Source organism: Pipistrellus hanaki (assembly GCF_964339955.1).
Source record: "Pipistrellus hanaki genome assembly, chromosome: 8".
NCBI classification, from domain to species: Eukaryota; Metazoa; Chordata; class Mammalia; order Chiroptera; family Vespertilionidae; genus Pipistrellus; species Pipistrellus hanaki.
Window position 1 is genome coordinate 74,035,085 of NC_140510.1, and position 27,084 is coordinate 74,062,168.

The following is a 27,084-nucleotide window of genomic DNA, read 5'->3' on the forward strand; positions in this document are numbered from 1 at the left end:
GTTCTGGAGATTTGAAAGGCGTTGGCAGGGCCATGCTCTGAATCGGCTGCCTTTTCTGGCTTCTGGCTGCTTGCCCCCCTGGCCGCAGGGGCCAGCTCTAGTTTCAGTGTTCACATCTCCTTTTCTGACATTCTGCCTCTCTCTCATAAAGACTCAAGATTATCTGAGGTCTAGCCAGGCAATGCAGGATAATCTCATCCCAAGATCTTTAATAACAGCTGCATAGTCCCTTCTGCCAGGTAAGGTACCATATTCACAGGTTCCTGGGATTAGGATTGATGGATCATTATTCTGCCTAATACACATGTCCAGTCATGTTGGCTTTCTGAAGGACCCAAGCTAAAATACCCTATGAGCTAAGTACTTTCCCCAAATAATGCTTATGTAACTATTATTACTACTTCTGTGCTTGTGTCCCTAGTAGACTGTGGACTCCTTGAGAATATTCTTATTCACTAGTACATCCTGATGTTTGGCATATTATGGACATTTAATAAATATTTAAGGAATTCAACCTTGAATAAAAGTTATGAGATTTTTTTTTTTTTTTAAGACTTGAATATTTGAGACATTTCCCTGGTAGGAAATTTTAAACTCTGTGCACAGAATTGCCACAAAAAGTTTAATGAAACAAAGGGATCTGAGATTTCCATATAGTAAATATTTCCTTTTTTACTGCAAACCCCATCAATGGTTTTCCTCATAAGTAGTGCTGGTCAATTGCCTGTCAGCTCTTAGATCCATTTCTCCACTCTTCCCTAGCTTGACTTCACTGGGAACTACATTTCCCATGCACCCTCTCTTTTGGGTGTCCAGGGAGGCAATAGTGGAAAATCAGAGAGCAGGAAGAGAGAGGGGAACGTGGCATTTCTCACCCTGTACTCCTCTTCCTGGAGTCTTGCAGAGAGTCCTGGCAGTGGCTCTATGCTCGTGGCCTTTGGCTTGAGGACTCTGGTAGCACCGCTTACTCCTGCTGTCTCTTCGTAGTAGTGCATCCTGGTCTTGCTAATCTCTGGATTGACCCAACATCCCTTTTGATTTCTTAGCTTTGATTCCATCACTCATGAAACCAATTCCCCATGTATCTTCTACTTAAAGATTCAGAGTTATAACTGTTTTCCCAGTTATACTATGACTGATGCAAGAACAACTTTGAGGATTACTAGAAATTCTTGGCCTCCAAAAAAATGTACTATCTTGATCATACCATTAAATGAATATACAGGAATTAAGTTCTCCATCAGCAATCTACTTAAACCCCATAGTTTTTATGATTTATGAGAGAAAAATTAAAACTGACAAAAAATTCTATAAATTGAAATTTTGCTTCTCAAGAATGAGCCCAAGTTCAACAGGACCCAAATACTGTACTTGATGGGAATAGAGCTAATTCTCAGAAGTCTCTGACTTAAGTCCTGGGCTGATTTAGCTAGGTAATATTTTAGGCAGTGTTTACAAATGTATACAGCTTCCTGAGTTTTGTGTTATTAAAGAGGCCCTTTCATAGTTGTTCAAGAAAATCACTACATGTAGGAGCTGCCTCAGGAATTCATATTAAATCTGTTCTCTATCATCTTTATAGTGTAAAAAGTTGTGATAGCCAATATTAAAATTAACAAGTTTTATAGGCCTAGAGAATTATATTATGTTGAATCAAGAAATATAACTAAAGCTGAAGAGTATAAGGGGGATCAACAGCACACAGAGAACTTAAAAACTGGTGGGTAGGGATCATTCAGAACATAAAACAGATTTGAAAAATCTGAGAGCTACGAATTGAAGCAATACTGTCATATAGTGAAAAAGAAGCTAGGAATACAATGTTGCTAATGAATATGAACTGAATATGTATCTCCGGGTTTGTTCCCTATAATTCATAAATGAAAACATTTACATCAAAAAGCGTTTCTTCTACATTTTAATTAAAACAAAATGGTTCTAACAAGATGAAATTTGGTTGTTGACTTCTATCACAGAAAAGGACAGATCTCCAAACCATTTTGTTAATTGAAGAAATGATATTCTTACTGTCAGTCTCACATATCATTCTGAGCTATTTAACAATTGGATAATACTACAAGTGAGCAAACATTTTCAGCATTTTCTTTTAAAAATTTTTTGACTGTTTTATGGATTTCATAATATGGGACTGTATCATTTCAATGAACTAAGCCTGCTGAAACTTGTAAACTTTCCAGTGTAGCTTTCTCGATGCTTGTTAACCCCCGGAGCAGTACACGGTCTTGCATGTTTTAACTCATCTGGCTTCTTTTCTGAAAGCTTTGATCTTGATTTCAGTTTTTTAAGATGCTGAAATGGGGTCATAGGAAAATCCTCAAATCTATCCGAACAATCCTAAATATTAAAATAAAAGATCGAGTTGGTGAGTTAAGCTTCCTTAAAGTATATTTTACATTTATAAGAACCAAAGTTTGTAATAGCAATAGTCAAAGACAAAAAATGAGAGGATCAAATGTTTTATAGGCAAATTCAGACCTTCCACCCAATGCCTCCCCCATTAGAAACTATAGAAACCTTGTAATACTACAAACAATAGATATAAATAACCAAATAAATAGAAACAGAGATGAGAATGTAGAACCACAAAAACAAACAAAAAACGAACAATAACAAAATCACAACATTGTTTCAGCCCGCTGGTGTGTTTCAGTGGCTGAGGAGGTCATGAACCAGGAGGTCAAGGTTGGATTCTGTACCACCTCCCCTCAGGACACATGCCGGGTTAAGGCTAGACCCCCAGTAGGGGGTGTACGGGAGACAGTGATTGATTATTCTCATCACCCTTTCCTCTCTCCCTTTCCTTTCCTCTCTCTGAAATCAATAAAAACAAATCTTTAAAAAAAATCTATTATTTCAAAGGATCTGTTATTTCAAAGGGACGGATGATATAAAGCTTGAAACCAGATAAATTTAGGGAAGTTGTCTCCAGGGGTCAGACTCCTAAGCAATGCCAAACAGCCTGTTCTGTAATTCTCCTCTTCCAAAATACGTCTTCCCCAGCCCCACGTATATATTATGAACTCTTATATTTTACTTTTTATGTTATACCAAATTTCATTCCTTAAAAGTTAATAAACATCTTTAATACACACACATCCACAGATTTCAGCATCTAAGGATATGCTTATAACGTTTAAAATTAAAACAATTTTAAAAATGGGTATATTTTGAGAGTAAAAAATAAGACATTCAGAAATAACAAAAAGATATATACCAAAATATATATTTTTTTAATGGTGGCTGTGTTAGAGTGGCAGGATTGTGGGCTTTGTTTTCCTTTTCTCTTCAAATTTTTAATAATATGGCTATATTTTATAATACTTTACATTGTAAAGTTTACAAGTGAGTGAGGTGTTGTGTGCACTAGGAATAGGGAAAAAATGGGTTTATGGTCTTCAGAAAACAAAGATTCTGAAGATTCTTTAGTCAAGTGGAATCATTACTATCACTTTCAAACAAAACAAAGAAAATGTGCTTAGGTTACACGTTATGTGAGATCATATAGGGTCTCAAAATTCTTATCCTAAGACTGGGCAAGAGAGATTGCGTTATCTTTATTTCCCTCTCTTAAACCAACGGTCCCTGAACTTTTCTCTCTAATGACATTGGCAACAGAGAATAAATGGTAAGAGGGAATTCTTCAGATCATCAGAATATCTGGCTCATCTGATTCTCTAAACTTTACTTGTAAAATTTACAAGTATGCATAAGGGAGTATGGAGCTATTAGTCTTTCTCAAATTAGTGTAAACTAGTTTCCCCTGCAGTTTGAGCAGCTTGTCTCTTAACACTTCAGAGAGATGGCCACACCCACAGAACGGGCGGCTTTCATTTGGAGAGGAAGTGAACATGGGTTATTAGAATTGGAGAGCTGGGGAGGTTTGGCAGGGCTAAGAATTAGCCAGCAGTAAAGAGATTTACAAAATAGTAGGTACCAAGAGTCTAAAAAGAAACGTGACCCACTTTACATTTTTGCCTGGGTTTGCAGAGAACAAGGAAGCTTCATTCTCCCTCTCCTCTCTCATGTGCATAGAGCAATTAGATAAGCCTCAGCATTAAGGGGTATCTGCTACATTGTGAGTGATTTATACCTTGCTCTGCAGTGGATGTACTGCTGCTAGAGGACCAGTGGAAGCGCATAGAGCCGTACCCCCTCTGCCCTCTGGTTATTTTTCTGGATGCTCCTACAACTCAGTTTTTCAGTCCTTTGGGAAATTCTTGGATTTTAGAGAATCAGATGAGCCAGACATTCCAATGATCTGAAGAATTCCCTCCTACCATTTATTCTCTGTTGCCAATGTCATTAGAGAGAAAAGTTCAGGGACCGTTGGTTTAAGAGAGGGAAATAAAGATAACGCAATCTCTCTTGCCCAGTCTTAGGATAAGAATTCTGAAACCCTATGATCTCATAACATGTAATCTAAACACAATTTCTTTATTTTGTTTGAAAATGATACTAATGATTCCACTTGACTAAAGAATCTTCAGAGTCTTTGTTTTCTGAAGGCCATAAATCCATTTTTTTCCTATTCCTAGTGCACACAACCCCTCACTCACTTGATACTAAATTACTAAATTTAGATAGAAAAGAGAAATCCAATGTTGAGAGTATATTAATAATATTTACCCTGCTACTAATTTGTTTTACTATTTACTAAAGCTAAATATTTGCTTTACCCAGAAAATCAATTTACTATGGACCTAACTGGTTTGGTTCAGTGGATAGAGCATCAGCCAGACTGAAGGGTCGGAAGTTCAGTTCTGGTAAAGGATATACCTCGGATGCAGATTCAGTCCCAGGACCTAGCTAGGGCTCATGCAGATGGCTGACATCCAAATATCTTACCTGATCCAAAATATAATCACAAAACCAGGGGGGGTCCAGTGACATAAAACAGGAAGGGGTTCTAGTATAACATAAAACAGGAAGGTAAATCTGCTACTACACTTTATATAAACTATTCTAGGAATGGAAGGGATATATTTTAATTTTCTTGCCCACTGCTCTTATCTGTTGGCATACCTACAATGTATTATAAATTCATACATTGTACCCCCCTGGTCCTGGTCCAGTGGTCATTCTGGTCGTTCTGCCATTAGGGTCAATTTACATATTACCCTTTTATTATATAGGATTAAAAATAGATTTTGAATTCCCAAATTTGTGAGCAGTGGGTTGGTGGTAAAAAAAAAAAAAAAAAAAAAAAAAAAAAGACATGAAATTTTGCACTTCATAATTTGATTGCATACTCTAATGCTTAGCAGAACAACTGGGACATAATAATATATTTGTTCACTGAAACACATTATATATTTCCATAGCATACAGCCACTGCCAGTGGTTCTTCGGGTTGTGCCTGTACAATGGCCCCTGACTCGGGGGTGAGCTGGGGCTGAAAGCCAGCCCATCTCTCGTGGACAGGGCTTGTGCTCTGGCTCCGGACTGGGGCAGCCTACAGGATCTTCCCAGTGGGAAGGATGCCTTTTCCTAATACTCCAGAGGGTGTGCCCTTTATCTATTTCACACAAAGGTACTCATGTGTTAACAGCCCCCTGGTTTTGTGATTATATTTTGGACCAGGTAAGATGATATTTGGATGTCAGAAGAATTTTTCTTAAATTTGGATATCTGTACATCTTGGGGCAACGAAGTTTACACACACACACACTTGAGTGCAGATATATCTATGTATAAATATACAGATATAGATATCCTAGATTATTTACAGAACTTCAGAAAATACAGAAGGGGAAGATTAGAAAAGCATGATTACGTGTATAGTTTTTCTTGCAGTCCAATGAAGCAATGTCTTTGGGACAGATTTCCTTGGCCTTCTCCTGGCGGGCGGCGTGGATGCCAGTATCTTAACTGTCTTAGATGGCTTTGTTTGCTGGTTGACATGATCTCTTTCTTTTCGGACCCTGGGCTTTAGATTTTCTCTCTTTAATACTTCTGGGAAGAGGGATGGTTTTGAGTTTTTCTCAGCTCCCACAACTTTATATTTAACCGATTCAAGGACCTTAGCACTGTTTTCATTGCAAATTTCACTTGGTTTTATATAAAGACTTTGTATTTCTTTTTCATAATGTGCAAGTATTTCTAAATGTTCTTTTTTATTATTGTTATTATATCCTTTCAGTCTCTGACAATTGTTGTTCCCAGTCTCAGAACTGAAATGAGTTAAAGTGTTATTCTGCATGGGAGGAAACGTGAATTTACCTATGTATTCTTCATCTTCATTTGGCATTGTGCAATAAGGAATTCTAGGGTTTGGTGGCAACAATACTTCATGTTTTTCCTGTACCATCAATTTATAGTTATTCTGGTCCGTTTTTTCAAGGGACTTCATTTTTAGTGTGCTTTCATAGCAAGTGTTTGATTGAGTTATTTCTGATTTACCATTCCAACTGTGTGGGTTTTGAATCTCTGTTTTGAAATCAAAAGTTTCTGCTTCAGAAAGCTGCATGAAACCATGTGCTTTCCTTTGTTTCTTCAGCACTATATCTGTAAGTTTTTCTGATGACTTCTTTGATGGAATTGCTTGGATATTTTTGTTGGAAGAAGGCTGTACTTTAATTACAGTCATTGTTTTCTGTTCACTAATTATTGCTGGATTTCCTTTAATATTCTGTAATGGAAAATACTCCTTTTCGTCCTTCCTGGTCAATTCTGTTTCTACAACTCTATCCTCAAGAGACTTTTGTAAAGTAGCTTCATGAGCAACTTCTGGATATTTATTTTGCTTTTCTGAATCCTCACACATAAATTTATTTTCATCTCTGAAAGATAAATCTGGCTTTATACATTTTAATGGTGTGAAACTAGACTTAATCAAATCTATATGGTTGCTGATTCCCTTTAATTGCCTTTCAGTGATTAGTCCTGATTTTGAAAGTTTATCTATAACAAGTATCTGGAGGTATTTACTTAAATCAGCTTTTAGATTTAATTGTTCATTTTCTGATAAAGCCGTAATATAGTTTTGCAGAGATTTATCTAGAGGATATTTCATATTTACTTCAAGCCTTCTACCAAAATTCCCTTTTGAAGTGTCTTGTTCTAACTCATGAAAAGATAATGAAGAACTTTCAGAATTTATAGAAGATATGCTTGAGTGCACGGGTTCAGTTACTGTCTCTTTAAATAAACTGCTTTCCGAAGGGTTTTTTTGGAAATAGTTTTGCAGAACTTCATTTAAAAAGGATCTCAGTCTTATTTCCAAATGTTTATCTATGAAATGATGATTAAAATTATCTACAAAAGACGTTGTTTCTTTTATAATTTCTGAAGATTTCTCCAGAGAAACATTTTGCCCTTTTGGTTCTGTTTTCTCATTCATCAAGTACAGATTTTGATAGATGTTGGATAAATCCTCTTTGGTGATATGTCCTGATTCTGAAAGTCTTTCTATAAGGTAATGCTGGATATGTTTACTTAACTCAGACTTAAATTTTTTAATTTCTGACTCTGAGAGTGTTTCCAGAAATACACCCAGCTTTGGATTCAAATTAGGTTTTCTGTCTAATTTGTCTGCTTCACCAAAATTCTCTTTGATTTCTTCAAAGTCTTCTGCATTATTTAGAAGAGGAGGTTGGATTAGTCTGTCTAGTTCTTTTTCTGGTTGTCTTCTCTTTTCAGATTGATTATGTCCTAAAAAAATACTAAATACGTTTTTAAAAAAGGATTTTAACCTTATTACATCTGGCTCATTAAGTTTGCCCATAGACAAGTTATTTAAATTTTCTAAGGTAGAATTTAGATCATTTTCTTCTCTATCAAGCCTCTGACCATTATTTGGCAAATCTGTTTTTTCATCTGGTGTTGACTGATATTTTATATCTTGTGTGGAGGTATTTTGGCTTTTGTCTATAAATGTGGCTCTATTAAAAAAAGAAGTGGTTTCTTTGGGAATGATGGGTATATTCTGCTTTGCAAGAAAATCTGTTTTGCTCTTGATTTCCGAGTAATCTTCTGTGGAGCCCTTTGGTTTTTCTCCAGCAAAGGCTGTCTCTGTGTGCAGCAAAGAACTCTTCTGGCCTCCATCATCCAATTCTACCACTTTGATGATCCCAGTTCCTAAAAGAGTATCTACAGGCAATGATTGAATTATCTGGCTTGCAATAGATTGGGCCTCTGACAATTCTTCCCCATCATCGATTTTTTCATTGTGACCTGAAATATTTGAATATAAACTCTCCCAAGATGTGGACAATTGATTCTGCCAGCAAAGCTGTGTCTCACTCAATTCTTCCACTCCCATCGCCAACTTGGAGAAGAATGGGGCAGTGAATATCTGCTTTATAATGAAATCATGTGCGAGGCTACTGAAATCTGGTTCGGTGCTCAACACTTCACTTTCTAAATGTTTCTTTTTGACAGTACTTTTTTTTTTAATTGGAAAAGCTATCTCACCATCCTTCAAGTGGTTTTCAGAGTCGAGGTCCCTGTTTATCTCTAGAGAATTTCCTGGCCCATCTTCTGAAAATGAAACTCCAGGAATATCTTTAATTTTTGTATTTACAGGAGACCCTGAATTCAAAATGTCTCCTTTTGAAAGCCAGCTATTTAAATCTTGGATTTTTTCAAGTATTTTATCTTCCAAAATTCTTGGTGGGTTAGCATGAACACCTGGAAGTGGAGAACTAGGGCTTTTCTCTCTTGCTTCAGTGTCATTAGGAATGTTTGCTTTAGAAAATATTTTATCTAAAAGGTCTTCAAGATTTTTACTTAAATTTGGGCTGAGCACCACAGTTTGCTGTAAGTTGAGTGGGAGGTCAGTAAAACTTAATGATTTTGAGAGGCGACCTATAGTTCTATCTATACTTTCAGTTGGTGATGATTCTCTTTTAAAGTTTGGCAAAGATGCAGCTACTAGTCTTTCCTTCAAGTGATTCTTAACATCTAAATTTTTTATTGTGGTGATGGTAGGATCACAATCTAAATTATTCGTACTGCTTAAAGTCTGTTTTGTGATGGTATCAGGATCAGGGGCTAACTGTTTCTTCGTGTCTACAATGCTGCTATCAAGATCATTGGGCTGGTTTGTATCAGTAGGGCTTAACTGTTTCTTCCTGTCTACAATGCTGCTATCAAGATCATTGGGCTGGTTTGTATCAGTAGGGCTTAAAGATTTTGAATGTGTTGAGTCAGGAGGATCTTGGTCCTCGTGTTCTATAACATCTGTACAAGTGTTTCTATATTTGGACATATCTTCATAGTTCCTTTTACTGGCTGATATTTTGTTGTTTATAGGCCTTAGAAAAGGATCAAAATCGTTCTTGGTGTTGAGATTCTGTAAAATTAAAAAAAGGTAAGACATCCTGTAACATTTATTTTGAATTTATAATACATTTTCTGTATGGGAGTGGGGAGGGGGGAGACAATGGTAAGATATGTATACATATAATACCTTAATAAAAAAATGAAAAAATACATTTCTAGCTAAGTCTTTAAGCAATCTGTCAGTCTATCTATCCATCCTCCTACCTTCTACAAACTGAAAACTAACTTATTTTAAAAATATTTATTTAATAAAATAAAATTATTTTAAAAGTATTTGAAATTTTAATGCAAAAATTTCCAATTTCTAACTCTGTTACTATTCTGTGTCCAAAAGCTTTTTCCAACCTGGAATATTTGTAAATACTTCACAAATAGTAAAGAATTCAACTTCCAGTGTTAGTAGCATTTGCTTAAACAATGTCTACCATCAGAATCTAAGTCCTATCCGTACAAACATTTATCATTTTAGGAAAATTTTTAAAAATGCAAAGTAATATTTATCCCAGTGAAAGTATCAGGAATATTCTTTAAAGGCTGACTTGTGGGCCTATGTCACCTGCTTTTAAGCCTTAGAATTTCAACTGTGATGAGTTCCATTCAACCCTTAGAACATCACAGTAAAATCTTGCTTTTTGATTAATACTTTATATGCCTCAGAAATGGTTGAGAGAGCAGTACACAAAATTCTGGATTTACAGTGAAATTCAGTGTGACATCCATAGGCAGTTTTGTAGCTCTGAAATCGAACTATTTTATCACTGAAATGAAGTTTCTTATTCAAAACTTTTGTTTAAACAACTTCTACATTATCTATCCAATTGGAAAAAAAACGAAGTGTGAAATCAACCTAGAATTTTATCACATTAGTAGTCTAAGCTTCATTTCAATGGATACAATTCATTATAACTGGTTTTCAAATACTAGTTGATATTCAAGTGACAGCATAAGAACCACTTAGGTTTTTTTGAAAAGTACAAATTCCTAGGCTCCATTTCAAAACTGAGGTTGTTAGGTCAGAGGTGGGACCTGGGAATACGTATTTTTAAAAAATAACCCAGTATTTCTAATGAGTATTTTGGTTTTGGAGCCATTGAATTACATAATATATTAGGAAAACCTAATAGTTAAGTATGATTGGTATTGGAATAGGATAACATAGCACTCACCTGATATTTTGGTTTGGGTTCTGAATGTTCTGGTCTCAAAGATGCTATGTATTGTTTTTGAAAAAAAGCCACCTTATAAAAAGAGAAGTTTTAATTTTGAACTTGCTTGTAATGAAAGAATATTTCCCAAGTTTCTCATAATATTATACTTTTCCAATTATCAAAATAAATCTGTATTTAAAGATACACACACACACACACACACACACACACACACACACACATATATATATTCTTAACTTCCTTAATACTGTAATATTTATTCTACTGAATTTATAAAACCAAAATGATGTACAACAACTTCAAGGGGAAACAAAAGTAGAAAACAGAATTGTCAGAACAAATAATAATTTAACTTTAAAAGGTTTTAAAATGCTTTAGATAACAAATGGCATGTGATAATATATTGAAATCACATTCTCAGTGATTCTCAGAAGACAGAAAATGAAACCTTTAAAAAAATCTTTTTCATAATTCATAGAAGGAAATTGGTAGATAATGTCCATTTGGTTTACATATATTTTAAAGGCTTAAAGATAACCATTAGAAAAATAAATATTCATGCCTAATAGCACTGAGAAAAATTAGAGGGAATATTTGAAATATTATAAATGCTCTAAATCCTTCATCTTTCCAAGTGTAATATCAACACACTCTACCTGAAGTTGGTAAGTTGAAAAATCAAATAGACTTTCAATAAGTTAAAACTATAATAAAACTTACTGGAATAACTATAAAGCAAACTGTTAAAAGTAGTCATCCTAGGGAAATGAGAATGGTAGTGTGGTTGTGGGTAGAGAAGGATGACTTTCATTTTGCATTATACCCTTTTGTGGCAACAGAATTTTGGGGGGCTGTGCAGGTATAGCTTTAATTGTTTTTTTTAAAGGCTTATAAAACTTATAAATGTAAGAATAATAAAGGGAATTCTTAATAGGGCATTGATTAAATAATTGTACAGGTTCACAATGAGAAACAGTAAAATTTGGTGGTTTGCAACACAGACTTCAGAGCTAGTCTGCCCGTGTTCAAAACCCAAATTTACCACATAATAGCTATGTCCTTAGACAATCAGTCCCTCTATGCATAATTTCCCAACATATAAAATATAATAATAATATGTACCTCATAAGATTTCTGTGAGAATTTAATGAGTTAATATATGAAGGCACTAATATAGTAGCTTGCAATAAGAGTATTGGCTATTGTTATGAAAAACATTTTAGCCATTTAAAGTAATTAAGTAGATATAAAGGCAATATAAACAAAGTGATATTAAGTGAAAATTAAGATGCAGAAAACATGGCTAGTTTATCAGGATAATCAATCTGAAAAAATGTTGATGGCATATAGAAAAGTCTTTGTGCAAAAGTGACTCAAGTGGAATAAGAAAACTTGAATAGACAATATTATTAAAATTTTTTTAAATAATTAAAATACATCATTATGCATTTGTCAAAATTCATTGAGCTGTATTTCACAAAGAGTAAAACATTAATGTATGAAACTAATATTAAAACAATAAAAACAGAATGTTGGGGGTCAAGAAATATTTCAGAGACTTGGCTAAAAACATCCCTATTTGAGGAAGTGTCAAACCACTTTGACACAGAAACCCTGAGTTTTAGCTCCTCATCCCAACTTTAACTCTGTAACTTCGGGTAAGTTACTTAAGCTTTCAGAACTAGTTTTTTTGTTTTCTCACTTGAAAACAGTTGGATAAAGGAGTCAATTCTGAGTTGATAATAAATATAGATAAACCACTTATTTACAAAAAATAATGCAGACAGTGAATCTAACTGTATTAAAATGTAAGCTATAAATACACTGAAGGGAGTAGGAGAAAAAAAGAACTGATCTTGGTAACTGAATTTTGTGACTAGAAATGTAAGGCTAAAAATAAAATAAACTATACATAAACACTGTATGTGCACTAGTAGGTAAATTTGTCGTGGGTATAGTACAAGTTAGGAATTCTGAAACTGCTTTATATATATGTAAATGGATAGTGAATGTTGAGATCCATATTTCTCATGGTTGGAGAGAGAAGTTACAAAATAGACAAAGAGAGGAAGGCTAGAATAAACCAGGGTGTATTTCTACATAGCAGGGATAATGGATACTTTCCTACATTTGGGGGATACTTTCCTACATTCTACATAAATTTGGCTTAAAGAGTAATCTGGCAGTTTCTATGAGAATAAAACTTTGACCCAACAATTCCACTTCTCATATTTATCCTAATATACTTATACAGGTGAAAAAAAGATAATGCTTACCATAATAGTAAGTGACTATTATGTTTCAAGCTCTTTGAAATTCTTTGAAATAAATGATAGCATACTTATTTTGCAGATGAGAAAACTGAAACTCAGATGTAAACTGCCCAAAGTTATATGACCATGGAAGTGAAAGAATCTAGATATTTCTACCTGTAAAATCCAAGCTATTTTACTATTTCATTCGAGTTTCTCTTACCATCACCAAACGCTGTCTTTCACTGGTAGGTAAAGTTAAATTTCTCATCCCTCCCCACCTTTCTTACATCCTGATGTTTGGGAAAATATTAGCATCTAGTCTTTGTTAGGGTTTAAGTAGAAATGAGTTAAGCCATATTTTGAAAGTCTTAACTTATGAAGGGGCTATAAAAATGTGAAAAAACTACTGAAAGACTGTCACGTGAACCAGTCAAGAGTTGAAAGGTTAGTCCTTTCCAATTCAGATTAGCACTTCAGAAGTTTGTCTCAAAATACTGCATTTCGTTTTTTAAAATATGGTTTTATTGATTTCAAAGAGGAAGGGAGAGGGAGGGAGAGAGAGAGAAACATCAATGATGAACAAGAATCATTGATCAGCTGCCTCCAGCTTGACCCACACTGGGGATAGAGCCCACAACCTGGGCATGTGCCCTGACCAGAAATCCTGGTTTATAGGTCGATGCTCAACCACTGAGCCATACTGACTGGACAAAATACTGCATTTCTTTAACACACTTCCTTAGATTCATTTTTTAAAACCTCTTCTTTTAGCCCTGACCAGTTTGGCTCAGTGGATAAAGCATCAGCCTTTGGACTGAAAAGTCCCAAGTTCAATTCCAGTAAAGGGCATGTACCTTGGTTGTGAGCACATCCCCAGTAGGGGATGTGCAGGAGGCAGCTGATGGATGTTTCTCTCTCATTGATGTTTCTAACTCTCTATCCCTCTCTCTTGCTCTCTGTAAAAAATCAATCCTATGTAATAAAGAGGGAATATGCTAATTGACTGCTACACCTTTAAAGATGGCAGTGCCCACAGCCACAAGATGACCATGCCTGTCCCCTCATCCCCCTCTGCCTCCCAGGGCTGACCCAGGGTGCAGACAAGCCTCTGATGTCGGCTTCTCAGCTGCCCAGGGCCAGCCCAAGCTACAGATAAGCCTCAGGTGGCAGCTGCTCAGCCATCCAGGGTCACCTGAGGCTCAGGTTACCAGGGCCAGCAGAGGCTTGCACTGCTGGCAGTGGCAGGGGTAGAGGTGTGATGAGGGCATCACCTTCCCCTGGCCACCGGGCCACCTCCTGCCCCTGAGGGCTCCCAGATTGTGAGAGGTTAGGCCGGGCTGAAAGACCCCCCGTCTAGTGCATGAATTCTCATGCACTGGGCCTCTAGTAAAATAAAAAAATTTTAAAAGCTGATTGAGATAAAAACTAACACATTTCTATTAAAAGAAAGAAAGAAAAAAAAAACCCTCTTTTAAATTCTAACAACTTCAAAGTTTATTTTACCATAAAATTCTGAGGATTTTTGTGACTTGTCTGTGAAGCAATCAGCCTCGACTTTTCAGAATTTGTTCAAGAACTCTGATATGTCTTCTTCAGAAGCCTGTTGCCATAGGTGATGGGTTCTTTCAACCTTCTAAATCTATTGATTGTGCATATCCTATGTTGTATAAATTACCCACTGAATTTATCTTGTTCAATTTACTTTAGTTTCATCTGTCGTATACTGGTCTGGCTACCACCTTTAAGAAATATATATAAGGTAAGTTTTCTTTTTCTTTAGTTTTTGAAAATCCAGCTATTAGGAAATATTGATTTATATGCATTTGTAAGACATAACACAGAGAGCCCATATGACCTTTATCCAGTTTCCCTCAATGGTAACATCTTGTGAAACTACCTGTTTCCCCGAAAATAAGACAGTGTCGTATATTAATTTTTTCTCCCAAAGTTGCGCTAGGTCTTATTTTCAGGGAATGTCTTATCTTTCCATGCGCTAGGTCTTATTTTCAGAGGATGTCTTATTTTCGGGGATATACGGTAGTAAAATATCACAACCAGGGCACTGACATTATAAGGTCAAGTTGCAGAACATTTCCACCAGGATCTCCAATGTCATTTTATAGATAGTAACATTCATTTCTTTCCTGCCTTCACCACCTATTTAATGTCTGGCAACCACTAATCTGTTATTCATTTTTATAATTTCAAGAATGTTATGTAAATAGAGTCATACAATGTATACCATTTTGGGATCAGCTTTTTTTTTTTTTTTTTCTTTCTTTCACTCAGCGCAATTCTCTGGACATTTGTCCAGGTTGTTGTATGTAACAATTCTTTGTTCCTTTTTATTGCTGAGTATTAATTATTCCATGGTATGAATAATTGCCATTCATCAATTGAAGGAGATCTGGGTTGTTTCCACTTTTGGGCTATTATGAATAAGACTGCGATGAATATTTGTATTCAGGTTGTTTTTGTAAACATAAGACTTAATTTCTCTGGGATAAATGCTGACTAGTAAAATTGTTGGGTTACATAGCAGTTGCATATACACTGAGGAACTAGATTATTATGATCTCTGAAAGCATAATAATCTGGCTACTCAGTGTACATCCTATATAATAAAAGGCTAATATGCAAACTCCTTGACCAGGAGTTCAACCAGCAGGCAGACCAGCTAACCACCCATGTCCCCTCCCCCTGGCCAGGCTGGCAGGACCCCACCCATGCACAAATTCATGAACCGGGCCTCTAATATGTATACACATACACACACACAAAATGAGTGCCCAGATTATTTTGCATTCAGAGATCATAATAATCTGGCAACTCAGTGTATATTTTTTTGAGAAACTGCCAAACACTGTTCAGGAGTGGCTATACATTTTTAAATTCCCATCAATTTCTCCATATTTGATTTTATTTTTATTTTAGATATAAGACTTAGGTCAAAATTTGGTTTTGTTTACCCATGGATGGCCAATTGCTCTCATACCACTTGTTGAAAAGGTTAGCTTTACTCCATTGAATTGCCTTTACATCGCTGTCAAAAATCATCTGAGCATGTTTTTGTAGGTATGTTTCTAAGATGTCTATTCTGTTCCTTTGATCTTTGTGTGTCTCTTTTTTCCTTAATACCACACTTCTTGATTCTTTATTACTGTGGCTATATGGTAGACCTTGAAATCAGGTAAAGTGATTCCTCCCACTTTCTTCTTTTTAAACATTGTTAGATATTCTAGGACCTGTGCCTTTATACATAGATTTTGGAATGATCTTGTCCATATTTAAAAAAAACAAACAAACCTGGAATTTAGATAAAAATCACATTAAATCTATAGGTCCATCTAGGGACAAACTGATATCATTACTAAATTGAGTTTTCTAATCCATGTACATGGTATGTCTTTCCATTTACTTAGGTCTCTGATTTCTTCCATCAGCATTTTGTAACTTTTATCCTGTACATGTCTTGATAGGTTTATAAGTAATTTATTTGAAATTATTATAACTGCTATTCTGTTTTAAATTTTGTTTCCACGTGTTGTTAGCATATGGAAAGGTTATTGATTTTTGTTATTTGATCTTTTAACCTTACTGAGTTCATTTATTATTTTTATAGACTCCTTGGTATTTTCTACATAGACAACCATTTAATCTGAAAACAGAGAGAGTTGTTTTTCTTCCTTTCCAATCTCTGTGACTTTTATTTTTCTATTACAATTTCTAAAACTTCCCACACTATAGCCCTTGCTTTCTTCCTGGTGTTGAAAGGTATTAACTATAATGTAAGCTGGAGGGGTTTTTTTAGTAACTGAGAACTATATATATTTGTTAAACTTTATTTTTCAGTTACATTTGACATTCAATATTATTTTATATTAGAGGCTGTGCACTGGTGGAGTCCCTTAGCCTGGCCTGTACCCTCTCACAATCCAAGTCTCCTCAGGGGATGTTGGAGGCCTGTGCACGGATTTGGCCTGATCCCCACAAAACTGTTTTGTCTATTGATTTGATCATATGATTTTTTCCTTTAGTCTGTTGATAGGGTGGATTATGTGGATTGATTTCAAATGTAAACCAGCCTTCTATATTTGGAATAAATACTACTTGTGATGGTATTAAAAATTGCAAGGAAAAAATATTGCGAGGAAAAGTACTGATGCTTCCTCTGGGGCTTGGGAACTTCCTCCCTGGGTAAGCATGGTCCTTCTCTACTGAGTGCAAAGTGTGAAGCAGAGTAAGTTTTCTTTCTCTCCTTCTCACCTTTCATCTCAGTATATCTTTTTAAAAAATATATTTGTATATATTTATTGATTTCAGAGAGGAAAGGAGAGGGAGAGATAGAAACATCAACGATGAGAGAGAATCACCCAGGGGCTGCCTCTTGCACACCTCGACTTGGGACTGAGCCTGGGTGGCACCGAGCCCCACAACCCAAATTGAACCGTGACCTCCTGGTTCATAGGCCTACACTCAAGTACTGAGCCATGCCGGCTGGGCTCAGTATCTCTTTCTTGCCTGATCCTCATCCCAAGCTACACAAGCCCTGTTGTAGCTCTGAAATATTTACTGCTGGTAGTCTGCATGTAGACAGTTGAATCTTGAACAATTAATCAGTTAATTGCCACGATATTTTGAATTTAAATTTAAAAAGTCCATCACATCTATAGATGCTTATTGCATACAAATGGTTAAATTTTTTCAAAGAAAGGAATACAATATCATTAATTTCAGGTATTAATGGGCAACTGGAATGAGAAGAATGGTTTCTTTAAAATTGTTCATATCACAATAGATGGGCAGAGGTAGTCCATGCTTTCCGGGTAATATTGTGAGTTGCTTATTAAGCAATAGCAATTTTGGCAGAGGTAGAAGTAAGCAATTCAATAGCGTAGTCTGCTAAAGTTAATGTTATATTTATATTGCTTTATAATAATAAATTTATAATAAACAATGAAATGTATGATAAAACATTAGTTCAAAACAATATAAAATGTTAATTATTGTTTTTAAAGTATATGTTGTCTACTTACTGTTTTTCCTTTTTTATTTGTATTTAGCCATCCACAGTTCTTATCTTGCATTAAGTCATCTGAAAAAATTTTTTTTAATAATTATATAAATAAGTAGGCATTTATAGCATTTGACCAGCATGTTCTACACCTGCATCTAACTAATGATTGTGTAGCATGGCTATTAAGAGTGCATGCTCTGGAGCCAGACTGCTTGCTCTCCAGTAGTCTCTGAACTAACGAACCATGTAACTTGGGACAAATTATCTGGACTCCCTCTCAGTTTCTTCACTTGTCAAACAATGAAGATCCTCCTTCATAGAGTTGTTGTGTAATTTAAAGGGCTAAAGCATGTCACACCATGTGTGGAACACAATAAGCATGCAATGAATGCAAATGTTGTTGTTATTGTTGCCATCATTACTACTCCTTTTAATCTCTGTCACACTGCACTCTTGGGTCTGTCACTAATAAATCCAATTACTATATTCAATAGCACTGTTAAAATGCATACATATGATTAAAATGGCATTGTGCTCTGTACTTTTATGTAGAGAAAAGATTGTCTCTTAGTCAGATTGCAGTCAGTGTTTATATTGTGTACTTCTACTTTTTCTGGTACTTAATTCCAATTCAAAAAATAAAGTAAAAACAAACAAAAAACTCATCATGCACTCTAGGTGGTTCTGAATGTTTTTGCAGCTGTTAAAAGTGAAGCACATTCTTTCCTTAAACCCCAATATGGCACAGCGGGAAACCTCCAGAACTCTGATCCAACATCATTATTTGATTTGGTTGTTACATGCTCATGCTGTTCTATTTGTTAAGTATTCTAATTACCACCTTTGGGTTTACTGGTATGTTGCATATGTTTTCATAATGATATCATAGAACAACTTTTTGAATTAGAAAAACCTCTCCACTAATAGATCTACAAGGTAGCCAACATGTTTGTAAACACAGATAAACTACATGGTGATGGAAAAAAATTAAAAATAAACAGGTTACTAAGTATTATAATACATAAAAATAAACATTATCTAGGATTTTAAGGTCACTTGTATGTTGCTTTATTTTCCACTTATATTATAATTCCATAGATTTTTTCATTCCAGCTATCACAACATATAAGTGGATTTACATTTTGAAAGAAAATTTTGATAACCATTGTTTTATATGACTTCATGTTTTCAATTTCAATGAATATTTGAAAATTATAAGAATACGTATACAAATAATAACATACGTATAAAACCAGGGAGCTTTACATATTCATCCAGCGTGTTAAATGAACAATATGAGCTCTGAAATAAAAACAGACCAGAAAAAGTTAATAAAACAATAATTAAATATCAATATAAATTTTAAACTTAGTACTACTGATGGCTATAAATAACTAGAGGCACGGTGCATGGATTCGTGCACCAGTGGGGTCCCTCGGCCTGGCCTGCGGGAATTGGGTCAAAACTGGCAGTCCAACACCCCCTGAAGGATGTAGTAATACATGAAGCGGGAGGCAGCCAAGGAGGAGCCTGAGCCCGGGCCAGCCGGCATGGTGCTCCTGCTCGTCCTGACCCTGTTGCGCCTGCAACCCCCAGTTGGCAGGCTCACTGCCACTCCGCTGCAGGTCTCCGTGCACCTGTCCTAGGGCGATACTGGTGCGCCCATGACCAAGAAGCGGCCATAGGCTTGCACCCAGTCAGTCCCAATGCCAGTCGGGTCCTGATGGGGGAGGGACACACAGGAGGGTTGTCCATGGGAGAGGCTCACGCTGCTGCAGGTGCGCTTGCTAGCCATGAGCCCAGAGGTGTCTGGGGCCCATCGGTCAGCTGAGTGGTGCTTCTGCTATGGGAGCGTACCAACTACCAGGGGCAGCTCCAGTGTATGTCATAGCGACCTATCAAACAGTCTAACAGTCACTTAGACTTTCATATATATAGATAACAAAATGAGGTCCATTGTTATAATTTGGCTTTATCTCACATAAAGAAAATAATTCCTTTATAATTTCACTAGTGCAACTGCAGGTGGTGAGATAACTTGCATGGCTGAAACATTGTATTAGTAGGTTTGGCAAGCATTAAAAAAAAAACCCACAAGTCATGTGATATTACTTTGTATATCATTGACACCCCCACCCCCCCTTGTTCGCTCTAAGCTCTGGAGGGTGGGAGACTAATTACTTAAAAAATAAAATAAAAAAGAATAATATCAAAGAAAATATGTATCAAAAGAGAAGGGAGAAGTGACATTATACAAAATGGTGGAGTATGGTGCTCAAAGAATTGGTTTCTCCATTGAAACCAGTATAAATTGTCAAACACTGACAGATCAATTATTTCAAATTCCAGAATCTAATTCTAGTTGCAAAACTTATAGCAACCAGAGGGCTGATTACTTTTTAAAGGATAGCCAAATTTGGGTGTTTTAAGAAATCTATTAGTTCATTACCAGGCTACTGAGATAATGGAACAAAGACTTAATGGAAATGACAAGGAACACAGTCTTTGCAAAAATAATTTGAATAAATCACAAAAGAAATAGATAACTGCAGCCCTAAAAAATCAACAATAATATCCCATAATATGGAGGAGAATAATCTAAGTTATAGAGTTACATTATAATATTTTAAATGCCTAATTTCCATAAAAAAATTATAAGGCATACAAATAAACAGGAAATATGGCCCATTCATGGGAAAGAGGGGGAACATAGAAGCAATTCCTAAGAAAATGCAAGCATTGGACTTACCAGACAAAGATTTTAAAACAACTTTCTTAAATATACTCAAAGAGCTAAAAGGATCACAAAGACCTAAACAGCAACAGAAACAATGTATAAAAAAATCTATATATATAAAAGGCTAATATGTTAAGTGTCCTTCCCTCTGTCCAGGTAATGACATCACATAGCAATGCCAAGTTTCCTCTCCCTAGCAATGATTAGCCTTCTTGCAGTTTCTTCAGCCCAGAAACACTATGGCCAGGTGGAAACACTTTACACTCTAACCAAATGTCTGTGAAGCATTTTCCCATGCCTCATCTCATTTGATCCTCACAGAAGTCCTGGAGTAGATATGGTAGATAGGAGACTTGTTGGAATTCTATTTTCTTTTCATTAGCCGGAAAATGAAGATTTAGAAAGTTTAGAAACTTGACCCAACTGAAAAGAAGAGAGAACCAAGATGGCAGCATAAGTAAACACCTATATTTGCTGCCTCTGACAACCACATCAAAATTACAACTAATTTTGAACTACCACTCAGAACTGTGGGAAAGCTGGCTGAGTGGAAGTTCCACAAGTAGAGAGGTGAAGAAAGTGCAATGAGACTGGTAAGAGGTGCAGAGGCACAGAAAGTGCTGGCACCTGGATGTGCTGCTCTTTTAATTGGGAGGAAGATACAAGCTCCCACTTGCTCTGAACTCCAGTTCTGGGCAAGACTCTGGGGAACCCAAATACATACGGTGAGAAACTGACTTTCTGGCACTGGGACAGGAACGTGAGGGCAGCTTTCTCTCACCAGTGCTTGCAGTGATCATTGTTCCTGCATGAGGTAAGGGACATGGAGATGTGGGGACCTCCCCAGTTTGGAGCTGACTAACAGCCATTGCTGTTTACTCCACCCTAGTGATTCCCAGAGACCCTGCCCCACCCAATTTATACCATCACCCAAGCTATGTGCATAGGCTTTTGCATATGAATGGCATAGACTTTCTCTGCCTAAAACCTGTCAAACTGCAGCTGGGTCAGAGAGCCTCAGAGCTTCCAAAAGAAGGCCCAAGCCTCAGCAGCAGCAGCCTGCCTTGCTTCACAACTGGGCCTCACCTGGGCACCTCCAAACTCCATAAGAGAAGAGGAATCTACAGATCTCTCTGTAGCTCCTCCTGGGTGGCCCCAGACAGTGGCTGACTTGCACCTCCTTGGAGATCCAAGAGCCAGTGAATCCAGTAATCAGAGGGAGATCATACCGGACTACAACTTCTCACATCCATAAGATACACATTCAAGGGGCAGACTCAGTGAGCACCAAAGCCCCACTGAAGCAAGTCCTGCCCCATAAGGGTGTCTCCTGCGCAACACATCTTTCAGTATAGACACAGCTGGTCATCACAGCCAATTGGCCTGGAAGTCAATTCCTCCCAGTGATACCAACAGCAATCAAGCATTAACTACAATAAGACTGTGCACACACCCCACAAAGGGGTGCACCAAGAGCGTCCACTTCAGGTTACTGGGGAGGCTGAGCCACTGGGCCCTGCTAAGACACCTACCACACAAGGCCACTCTATCAACTCAAGAAGACTTAGTAGCTACCCAGTACATAGAAACAAACACAGGGAAGCAGCCAAAATGCTGAGACAAAGAAACAAGTCACAAATGAAAGAAATGGATGAAAGCAAAATACTGAATATAGAGTTCAAAACCACAGTTATAAAGTTACTCAAGAATCTTCTAAAAACCTCTGATAAGTTTAGTGAGACCTTCAAAGATATGGAAAAGGACCACCAATCAGAAATTAAGCATACATAGACTGAAATAAAGAATAATATACAGAGATTCAAGAGCAGACTTGAGCATCCCAAGAATCTTTGAAATATGAAGAAGCAAAAAACACTCCTCCAGAAAAGCAAAACGAAAAAGGAATAAAAAAAATATGAAGATAATGTAAGGAGCCTCTGAGATGACTTTAAGCATACCAACATCCGAATTATTGGGGTGCCAGAAGAAAAGAGAGAGCAAGATATTGAAAACCTATTTGAAGAAATAATGATAGAAAACTTCTCCCACCTGGTGAAAGAAATAGGCTTATAATTCCAGGAAGCCCAGAGAACACCAAACAAGAGGAATCCAAAGAGGACCACACCAAGACACATCATAATTGAAATGCCAAGGGGAAAAGACAAAGAGAGAATCTTAAAAACAGCAAGAGAAAAACAGTTACCTACAAGGGAGTAACCATATAACTGTCAGCTGATTTCTCAACAGAAACTATGCAGGCCAGAAGGTAGTGGCAAGAAATATACAAAGTGATGAATAGCAAGTAACCAAGAAAAGCTATCATTTAGAATTGAAGGTCAGATCAAGAGTTTCGTAGACAAGACAAAGCTAAATGAGTTTATCACCACCAAATCATTATTATATATATTATATGAAATGCTGAAGGGTATTCTCTAAGAAGAGGAAGAAGAAAAAGGTAAAGATAAAAAAATATAAACAACAAAATGACATTGAATACATATCTATCAACAAGTGAACCTAAAAATCAAATGAATAAAAAACCTGATGAACAGAACAAACTGGTGAATGTAATAGAATCAGGGGCATGGAAAGGGAGCAGACTGAAAATTCTCAGGGGGAATGGGTTTTGGAGGGTGCAGGACAAGATTGAGCAAAGAGTTTACACCTTTGGACAAGGTTGGTGGGGGAGGGGGAGGGCCTGGAGTGGGGTGGGAACCAGGTGGAGGGGAGATTTGGGGGAGGGGGGGGAAAGAGGGACATCTGTAATAATCTGAACATTAAAGATTAAAAAAAGAAGAAGAAATGGTGGACCTTGAAAATGACTTCAGATTTTCTTACTGCACAGAATATAGTCAAACACTGCTGCAGTTAAATATTTTATCATTTGTTCTCCATGTGACCTACAATAATAATCTGCTTTGTGTTGATATTTACTGCTGTGTTGCTAACAATTTCCTGAAAGAAAAGTTAGGGTGCTTCACCAGGCTGGAAAAAGTTTAGCTAAATCAGAAAGCAGGTCTAATTAAGCAAGTTTGTTCTATTTTTATGAAAGGCTAGTTGACTCCTGCATGCGTGATACATAAAAAGCTCTTGCTGGTGCCAATCACATGCCTGTGTTTCAATATATCATTGTTGATCGTGAATTTGGTTGATACTTCTATTTTTTTTAAAGGGCAAATAGTTATATTAAAATATTTCTTCTAATTAATTTCCTTTCAATGTGTATGAATTCAAGCACTGGGCCACAAGTTTAAAATAAAAAGATAGAAATTTTGAAAAGGAACCAAATAGAAATTCTAGATCAGGAAGTATAACTGGAATGAGAAAATTATTCAGGGAGTTTGAGAGCACATGGAAGCAGATAAGAAGGCAGAATCAGTGAATTAAACATAGGAGAACAAAATTATATAGTTTGAAAAAATAGATTCAAGAAAAATGAACAGAGTCTAAAGAACATTGGGGACAACCATCAATACACACATCATGTGAGTCAAAGAAGAGAGAAGAAAGGGTTGGAAAGAATATTTGAAGAAATAATGGCCAAACACTTCCCAAATTTAATAATAGGCATGAATCCATACATCCAAAAAGCTTGACAAACTCTAAGAAGGATAAACTCAAAGAGATATATACCAAGACATACTATAATCAAACTACCAAAATACCTGAAGAGAGAACTTGAAAGCAGTAAGAAGGAAGTGATTCATCATATACAAAATTTCTTTAACAGGCATTTTCCATCAGATACCAGGTAAGCTGACAGTGGAACCACTGATTTTCTTCAGGAGGCAGAGGGAGGAATATGGTTTCCCTAATGCCACAATGTAAAGCTGAGATTCACTAGGGCCAGGCTGTGTTCTTGAATATATCATTTCCATTTGGAAAACTTATTGGGCCCTTTCACCTTGTTAGTTGCTGAGCCAAACTTGATCCATCCCAAAATGGAAACAACAGGCCAAAAAGTCACAAGGCCTCTACAGGTAAAGTGTTCACGAAGTTCAGTAGCTCTTGGTACTAGCTACTCAAGGTAATAACTGCTTTCCAAAAGGGGGATACCTGTGAGTTGTGTCTGAGAATAAACCCAAAACCTCAAGAAGGGTTTTCAGGCAGGGTTTCCAATCAGCACAAAGATCTATAGCTCACAAGAACTCTTAGGATGGTTGGACCCCAAAGATAGTGTATCACAACTTGCTGAACAGCTCCTAACTCAGCTTGTTGGCTTGGGCTCCACTAAAAGGATACTAATTTATAAGTTAGCCAATACAAAGGACCAGTAGAATGCCCAAGTGAGATGCTTACTGTCTTCTATATTCAGAGTCCAACAAAGTTCTGGGCATCCTCTTATGGAGTTGATGGATGGAAGTGGGGCAAAGAGGCAACAGTTTTTCTTTTACTGCCAGAGGATTGAATGTTATGAATCTGCCCAGATAACCCCAATGAACTGTACCTGGTAAGTAGGCACATGAATTTTATCATGATTTACTAAGCCACTTCTGCTGGTGAAGATGTGATAATACCATATTCAAGGATGTTGAGACTAAGACTTTTGATTTGATGACATGATTTATATAGTGAAAGCTGTGGACATCAGAGGGACATCATCTTAAATGCTTACCCAGAGGGACATCATCTTAAATGCTTACCCACTCACTGGTGACAAATGGCAGGTGAGTAGGTACCATGGCATAGCACAGGTGGTGGTGGCAATGTCCAAGAGAACATACCAAGTGCCATCATTCTGTATAATGGATTCACTTATAGTCACAATATTTGGAACTGTGGGTATGGAAGTAGCAACTGGATTCTATGGGTGATAATCTACTATAAGTCTCCAACTCCATTAGCAAATTTGACTGGGTAGTTGTTGAGATAATGCATCTGTTACTTTCTTTGTAGCCTGTAAGTCCTTAATGAAGGCTGTTACTGCTCTTTGCTCTCCTAGAATTACAGTGTTAGACCACCTGGGAAGGCACAGGGAGACAAGTTGGGTAATGACTTACATTTCACACCAGTATTTCTCTAGTTGTGGCTCTTCTGATTCTAGTTGTGGCACTTATGAAATGAAGATGAACAAGTATGTAACACAATAATTGCTCCTACACATCCAGATATAGAAACAACAGTATATTCAATTGATCTACAGAGCCCCATCCACAAGGTTATGTTAGTTCCCTTCCCCATTGTGAACCTTGCCAAACCCCATACCAGAATCTAAGTGCCTTTGCTTTCCACAGGTGCAAGTAAGATTCTTGTGCACCCATATCCAGCAGAGCTATAAAAGATTGTGCCCTACCCTCTCTGAAATTCCCCAGCAAACCCGAATGGCTATATAGAGCGTTCTAGCTTCTTTAGGGACAAGAGACCTTGGCTCCACCTCCAATCATGTTTCTCCTCAAGTAGCTGAGATTAGGTTAAGTTGGAAGGGAGGTGACATGGATGCAGGAGGAGGAAGCAACTCCATGCCACTTAACAGTGCTTCACATTTTCTTTCAGTTTTGAGTAGTGTAGCGGCAACTCATGGTTCAATCCAATGAACTTCTGTTGCTGTTAATCTTTCCAATACTCTATATCAGGAAGCAAGGTCTTCATAGCTAACAACTTTTACTTCATCTTTGGGAATGCCTTGACAGCAGTCTTATCTATACTGCTTTCTGTAAAGGACCATGAAGTCTGTGCGGACTCAGATAGCTTGGAATTGGTTTGCAAAGCAGTGAAGCTACTCTGTGGAGCCTACTTCAGTCCAAAGCATCTGCTGTCCCATTACCATGATGACATCTCATAAATTCTTACCTGTTTTCAACATAGAGGCTAGAAGAGTTATCCAGAGCAAGCCAACTGCAAAAATTTATCTGTATTTCTTTGGTTCTGTTTCTCATTTCCTAGGGTATCATCTTCATCAGCATTTTGTACCCAACACAGGGTAGTAAGAGCCTGAATACTAGTCAATGTCTGAGTATGTTTTCCACAAGAGTTCATCTGCTTCAGGGAAATCTCATTGGAGGGCCAAAACTATGTTATAGCAGCCAAAACTCACCACAAAAAAAACTGAGATATTTTACTGTTGTTTTGAAATGGGTGTAAGATTGACACTAATACTCCAGAGTAGTTGACATAAGATGGCCGAGCTGTTGTCACTGTTCCCTTACAGGTATCACACAGTCTGTATCCTCATCTCCCAAGCAAACCAGCCAAAGTTCTGATGATTCACTTGGCTTCTGTCCATGGCAGTCATGAATTCCTGTCCTGTCATCCTCAGTGTAGGTCTGCATTTCTGTAACTGTTGTCAAAGAGTAAAATCTTCTGAGTACAGACCTGAGCACCAATTGTTAAAATGGAACAAATCATCAGATTGGCAAGGAAGTCTTCCCACCTGGAGGATAATTAGCAACAATCTGTCCTTTGTCTCTGACTCAGGAGACTCATGTCTTCTATTAGCATGCTCAGAGCCCTGGCAGGCTAACTTGTTAGTTTACACGTAGGTAAGTTCTTGACAGCGTTGGTGACAAGATGAGATACTTTCAGAGTTGGCTTTCTTTATGTCTCCATTTATCCCCCCTTTGCCCACCTACTCCCACCCCCTTTTCTCTCTGGCTATCACCAACT

The 27,084-nt window shown here is 36.9% G+C and overlaps 1 protein-coding gene across 1 annotated transcript; it reads right to left on the reverse strand.

Annotated features, from left to right (window-relative positions):
• Positions 1–2,043: 2,043 nt before the first annotated feature.
• Positions 2,044–26,750, reverse strand: C2CD6 (C2 calcium dependent domain containing 6; the record flags this gene model as incomplete). The annotated part of the gene is given in 6 exon segments (XM_084891329.1): positions 2,044–2,096; positions 2,099–2,159; positions 2,163–2,184; positions 2,186–2,355; positions 5,795–9,313; positions 26,628–26,750. Coding segments are annotated over 6 exon segments (3,948 nt in total).
• Positions 26,751–27,084: the final 334 nt, after the last annotated feature.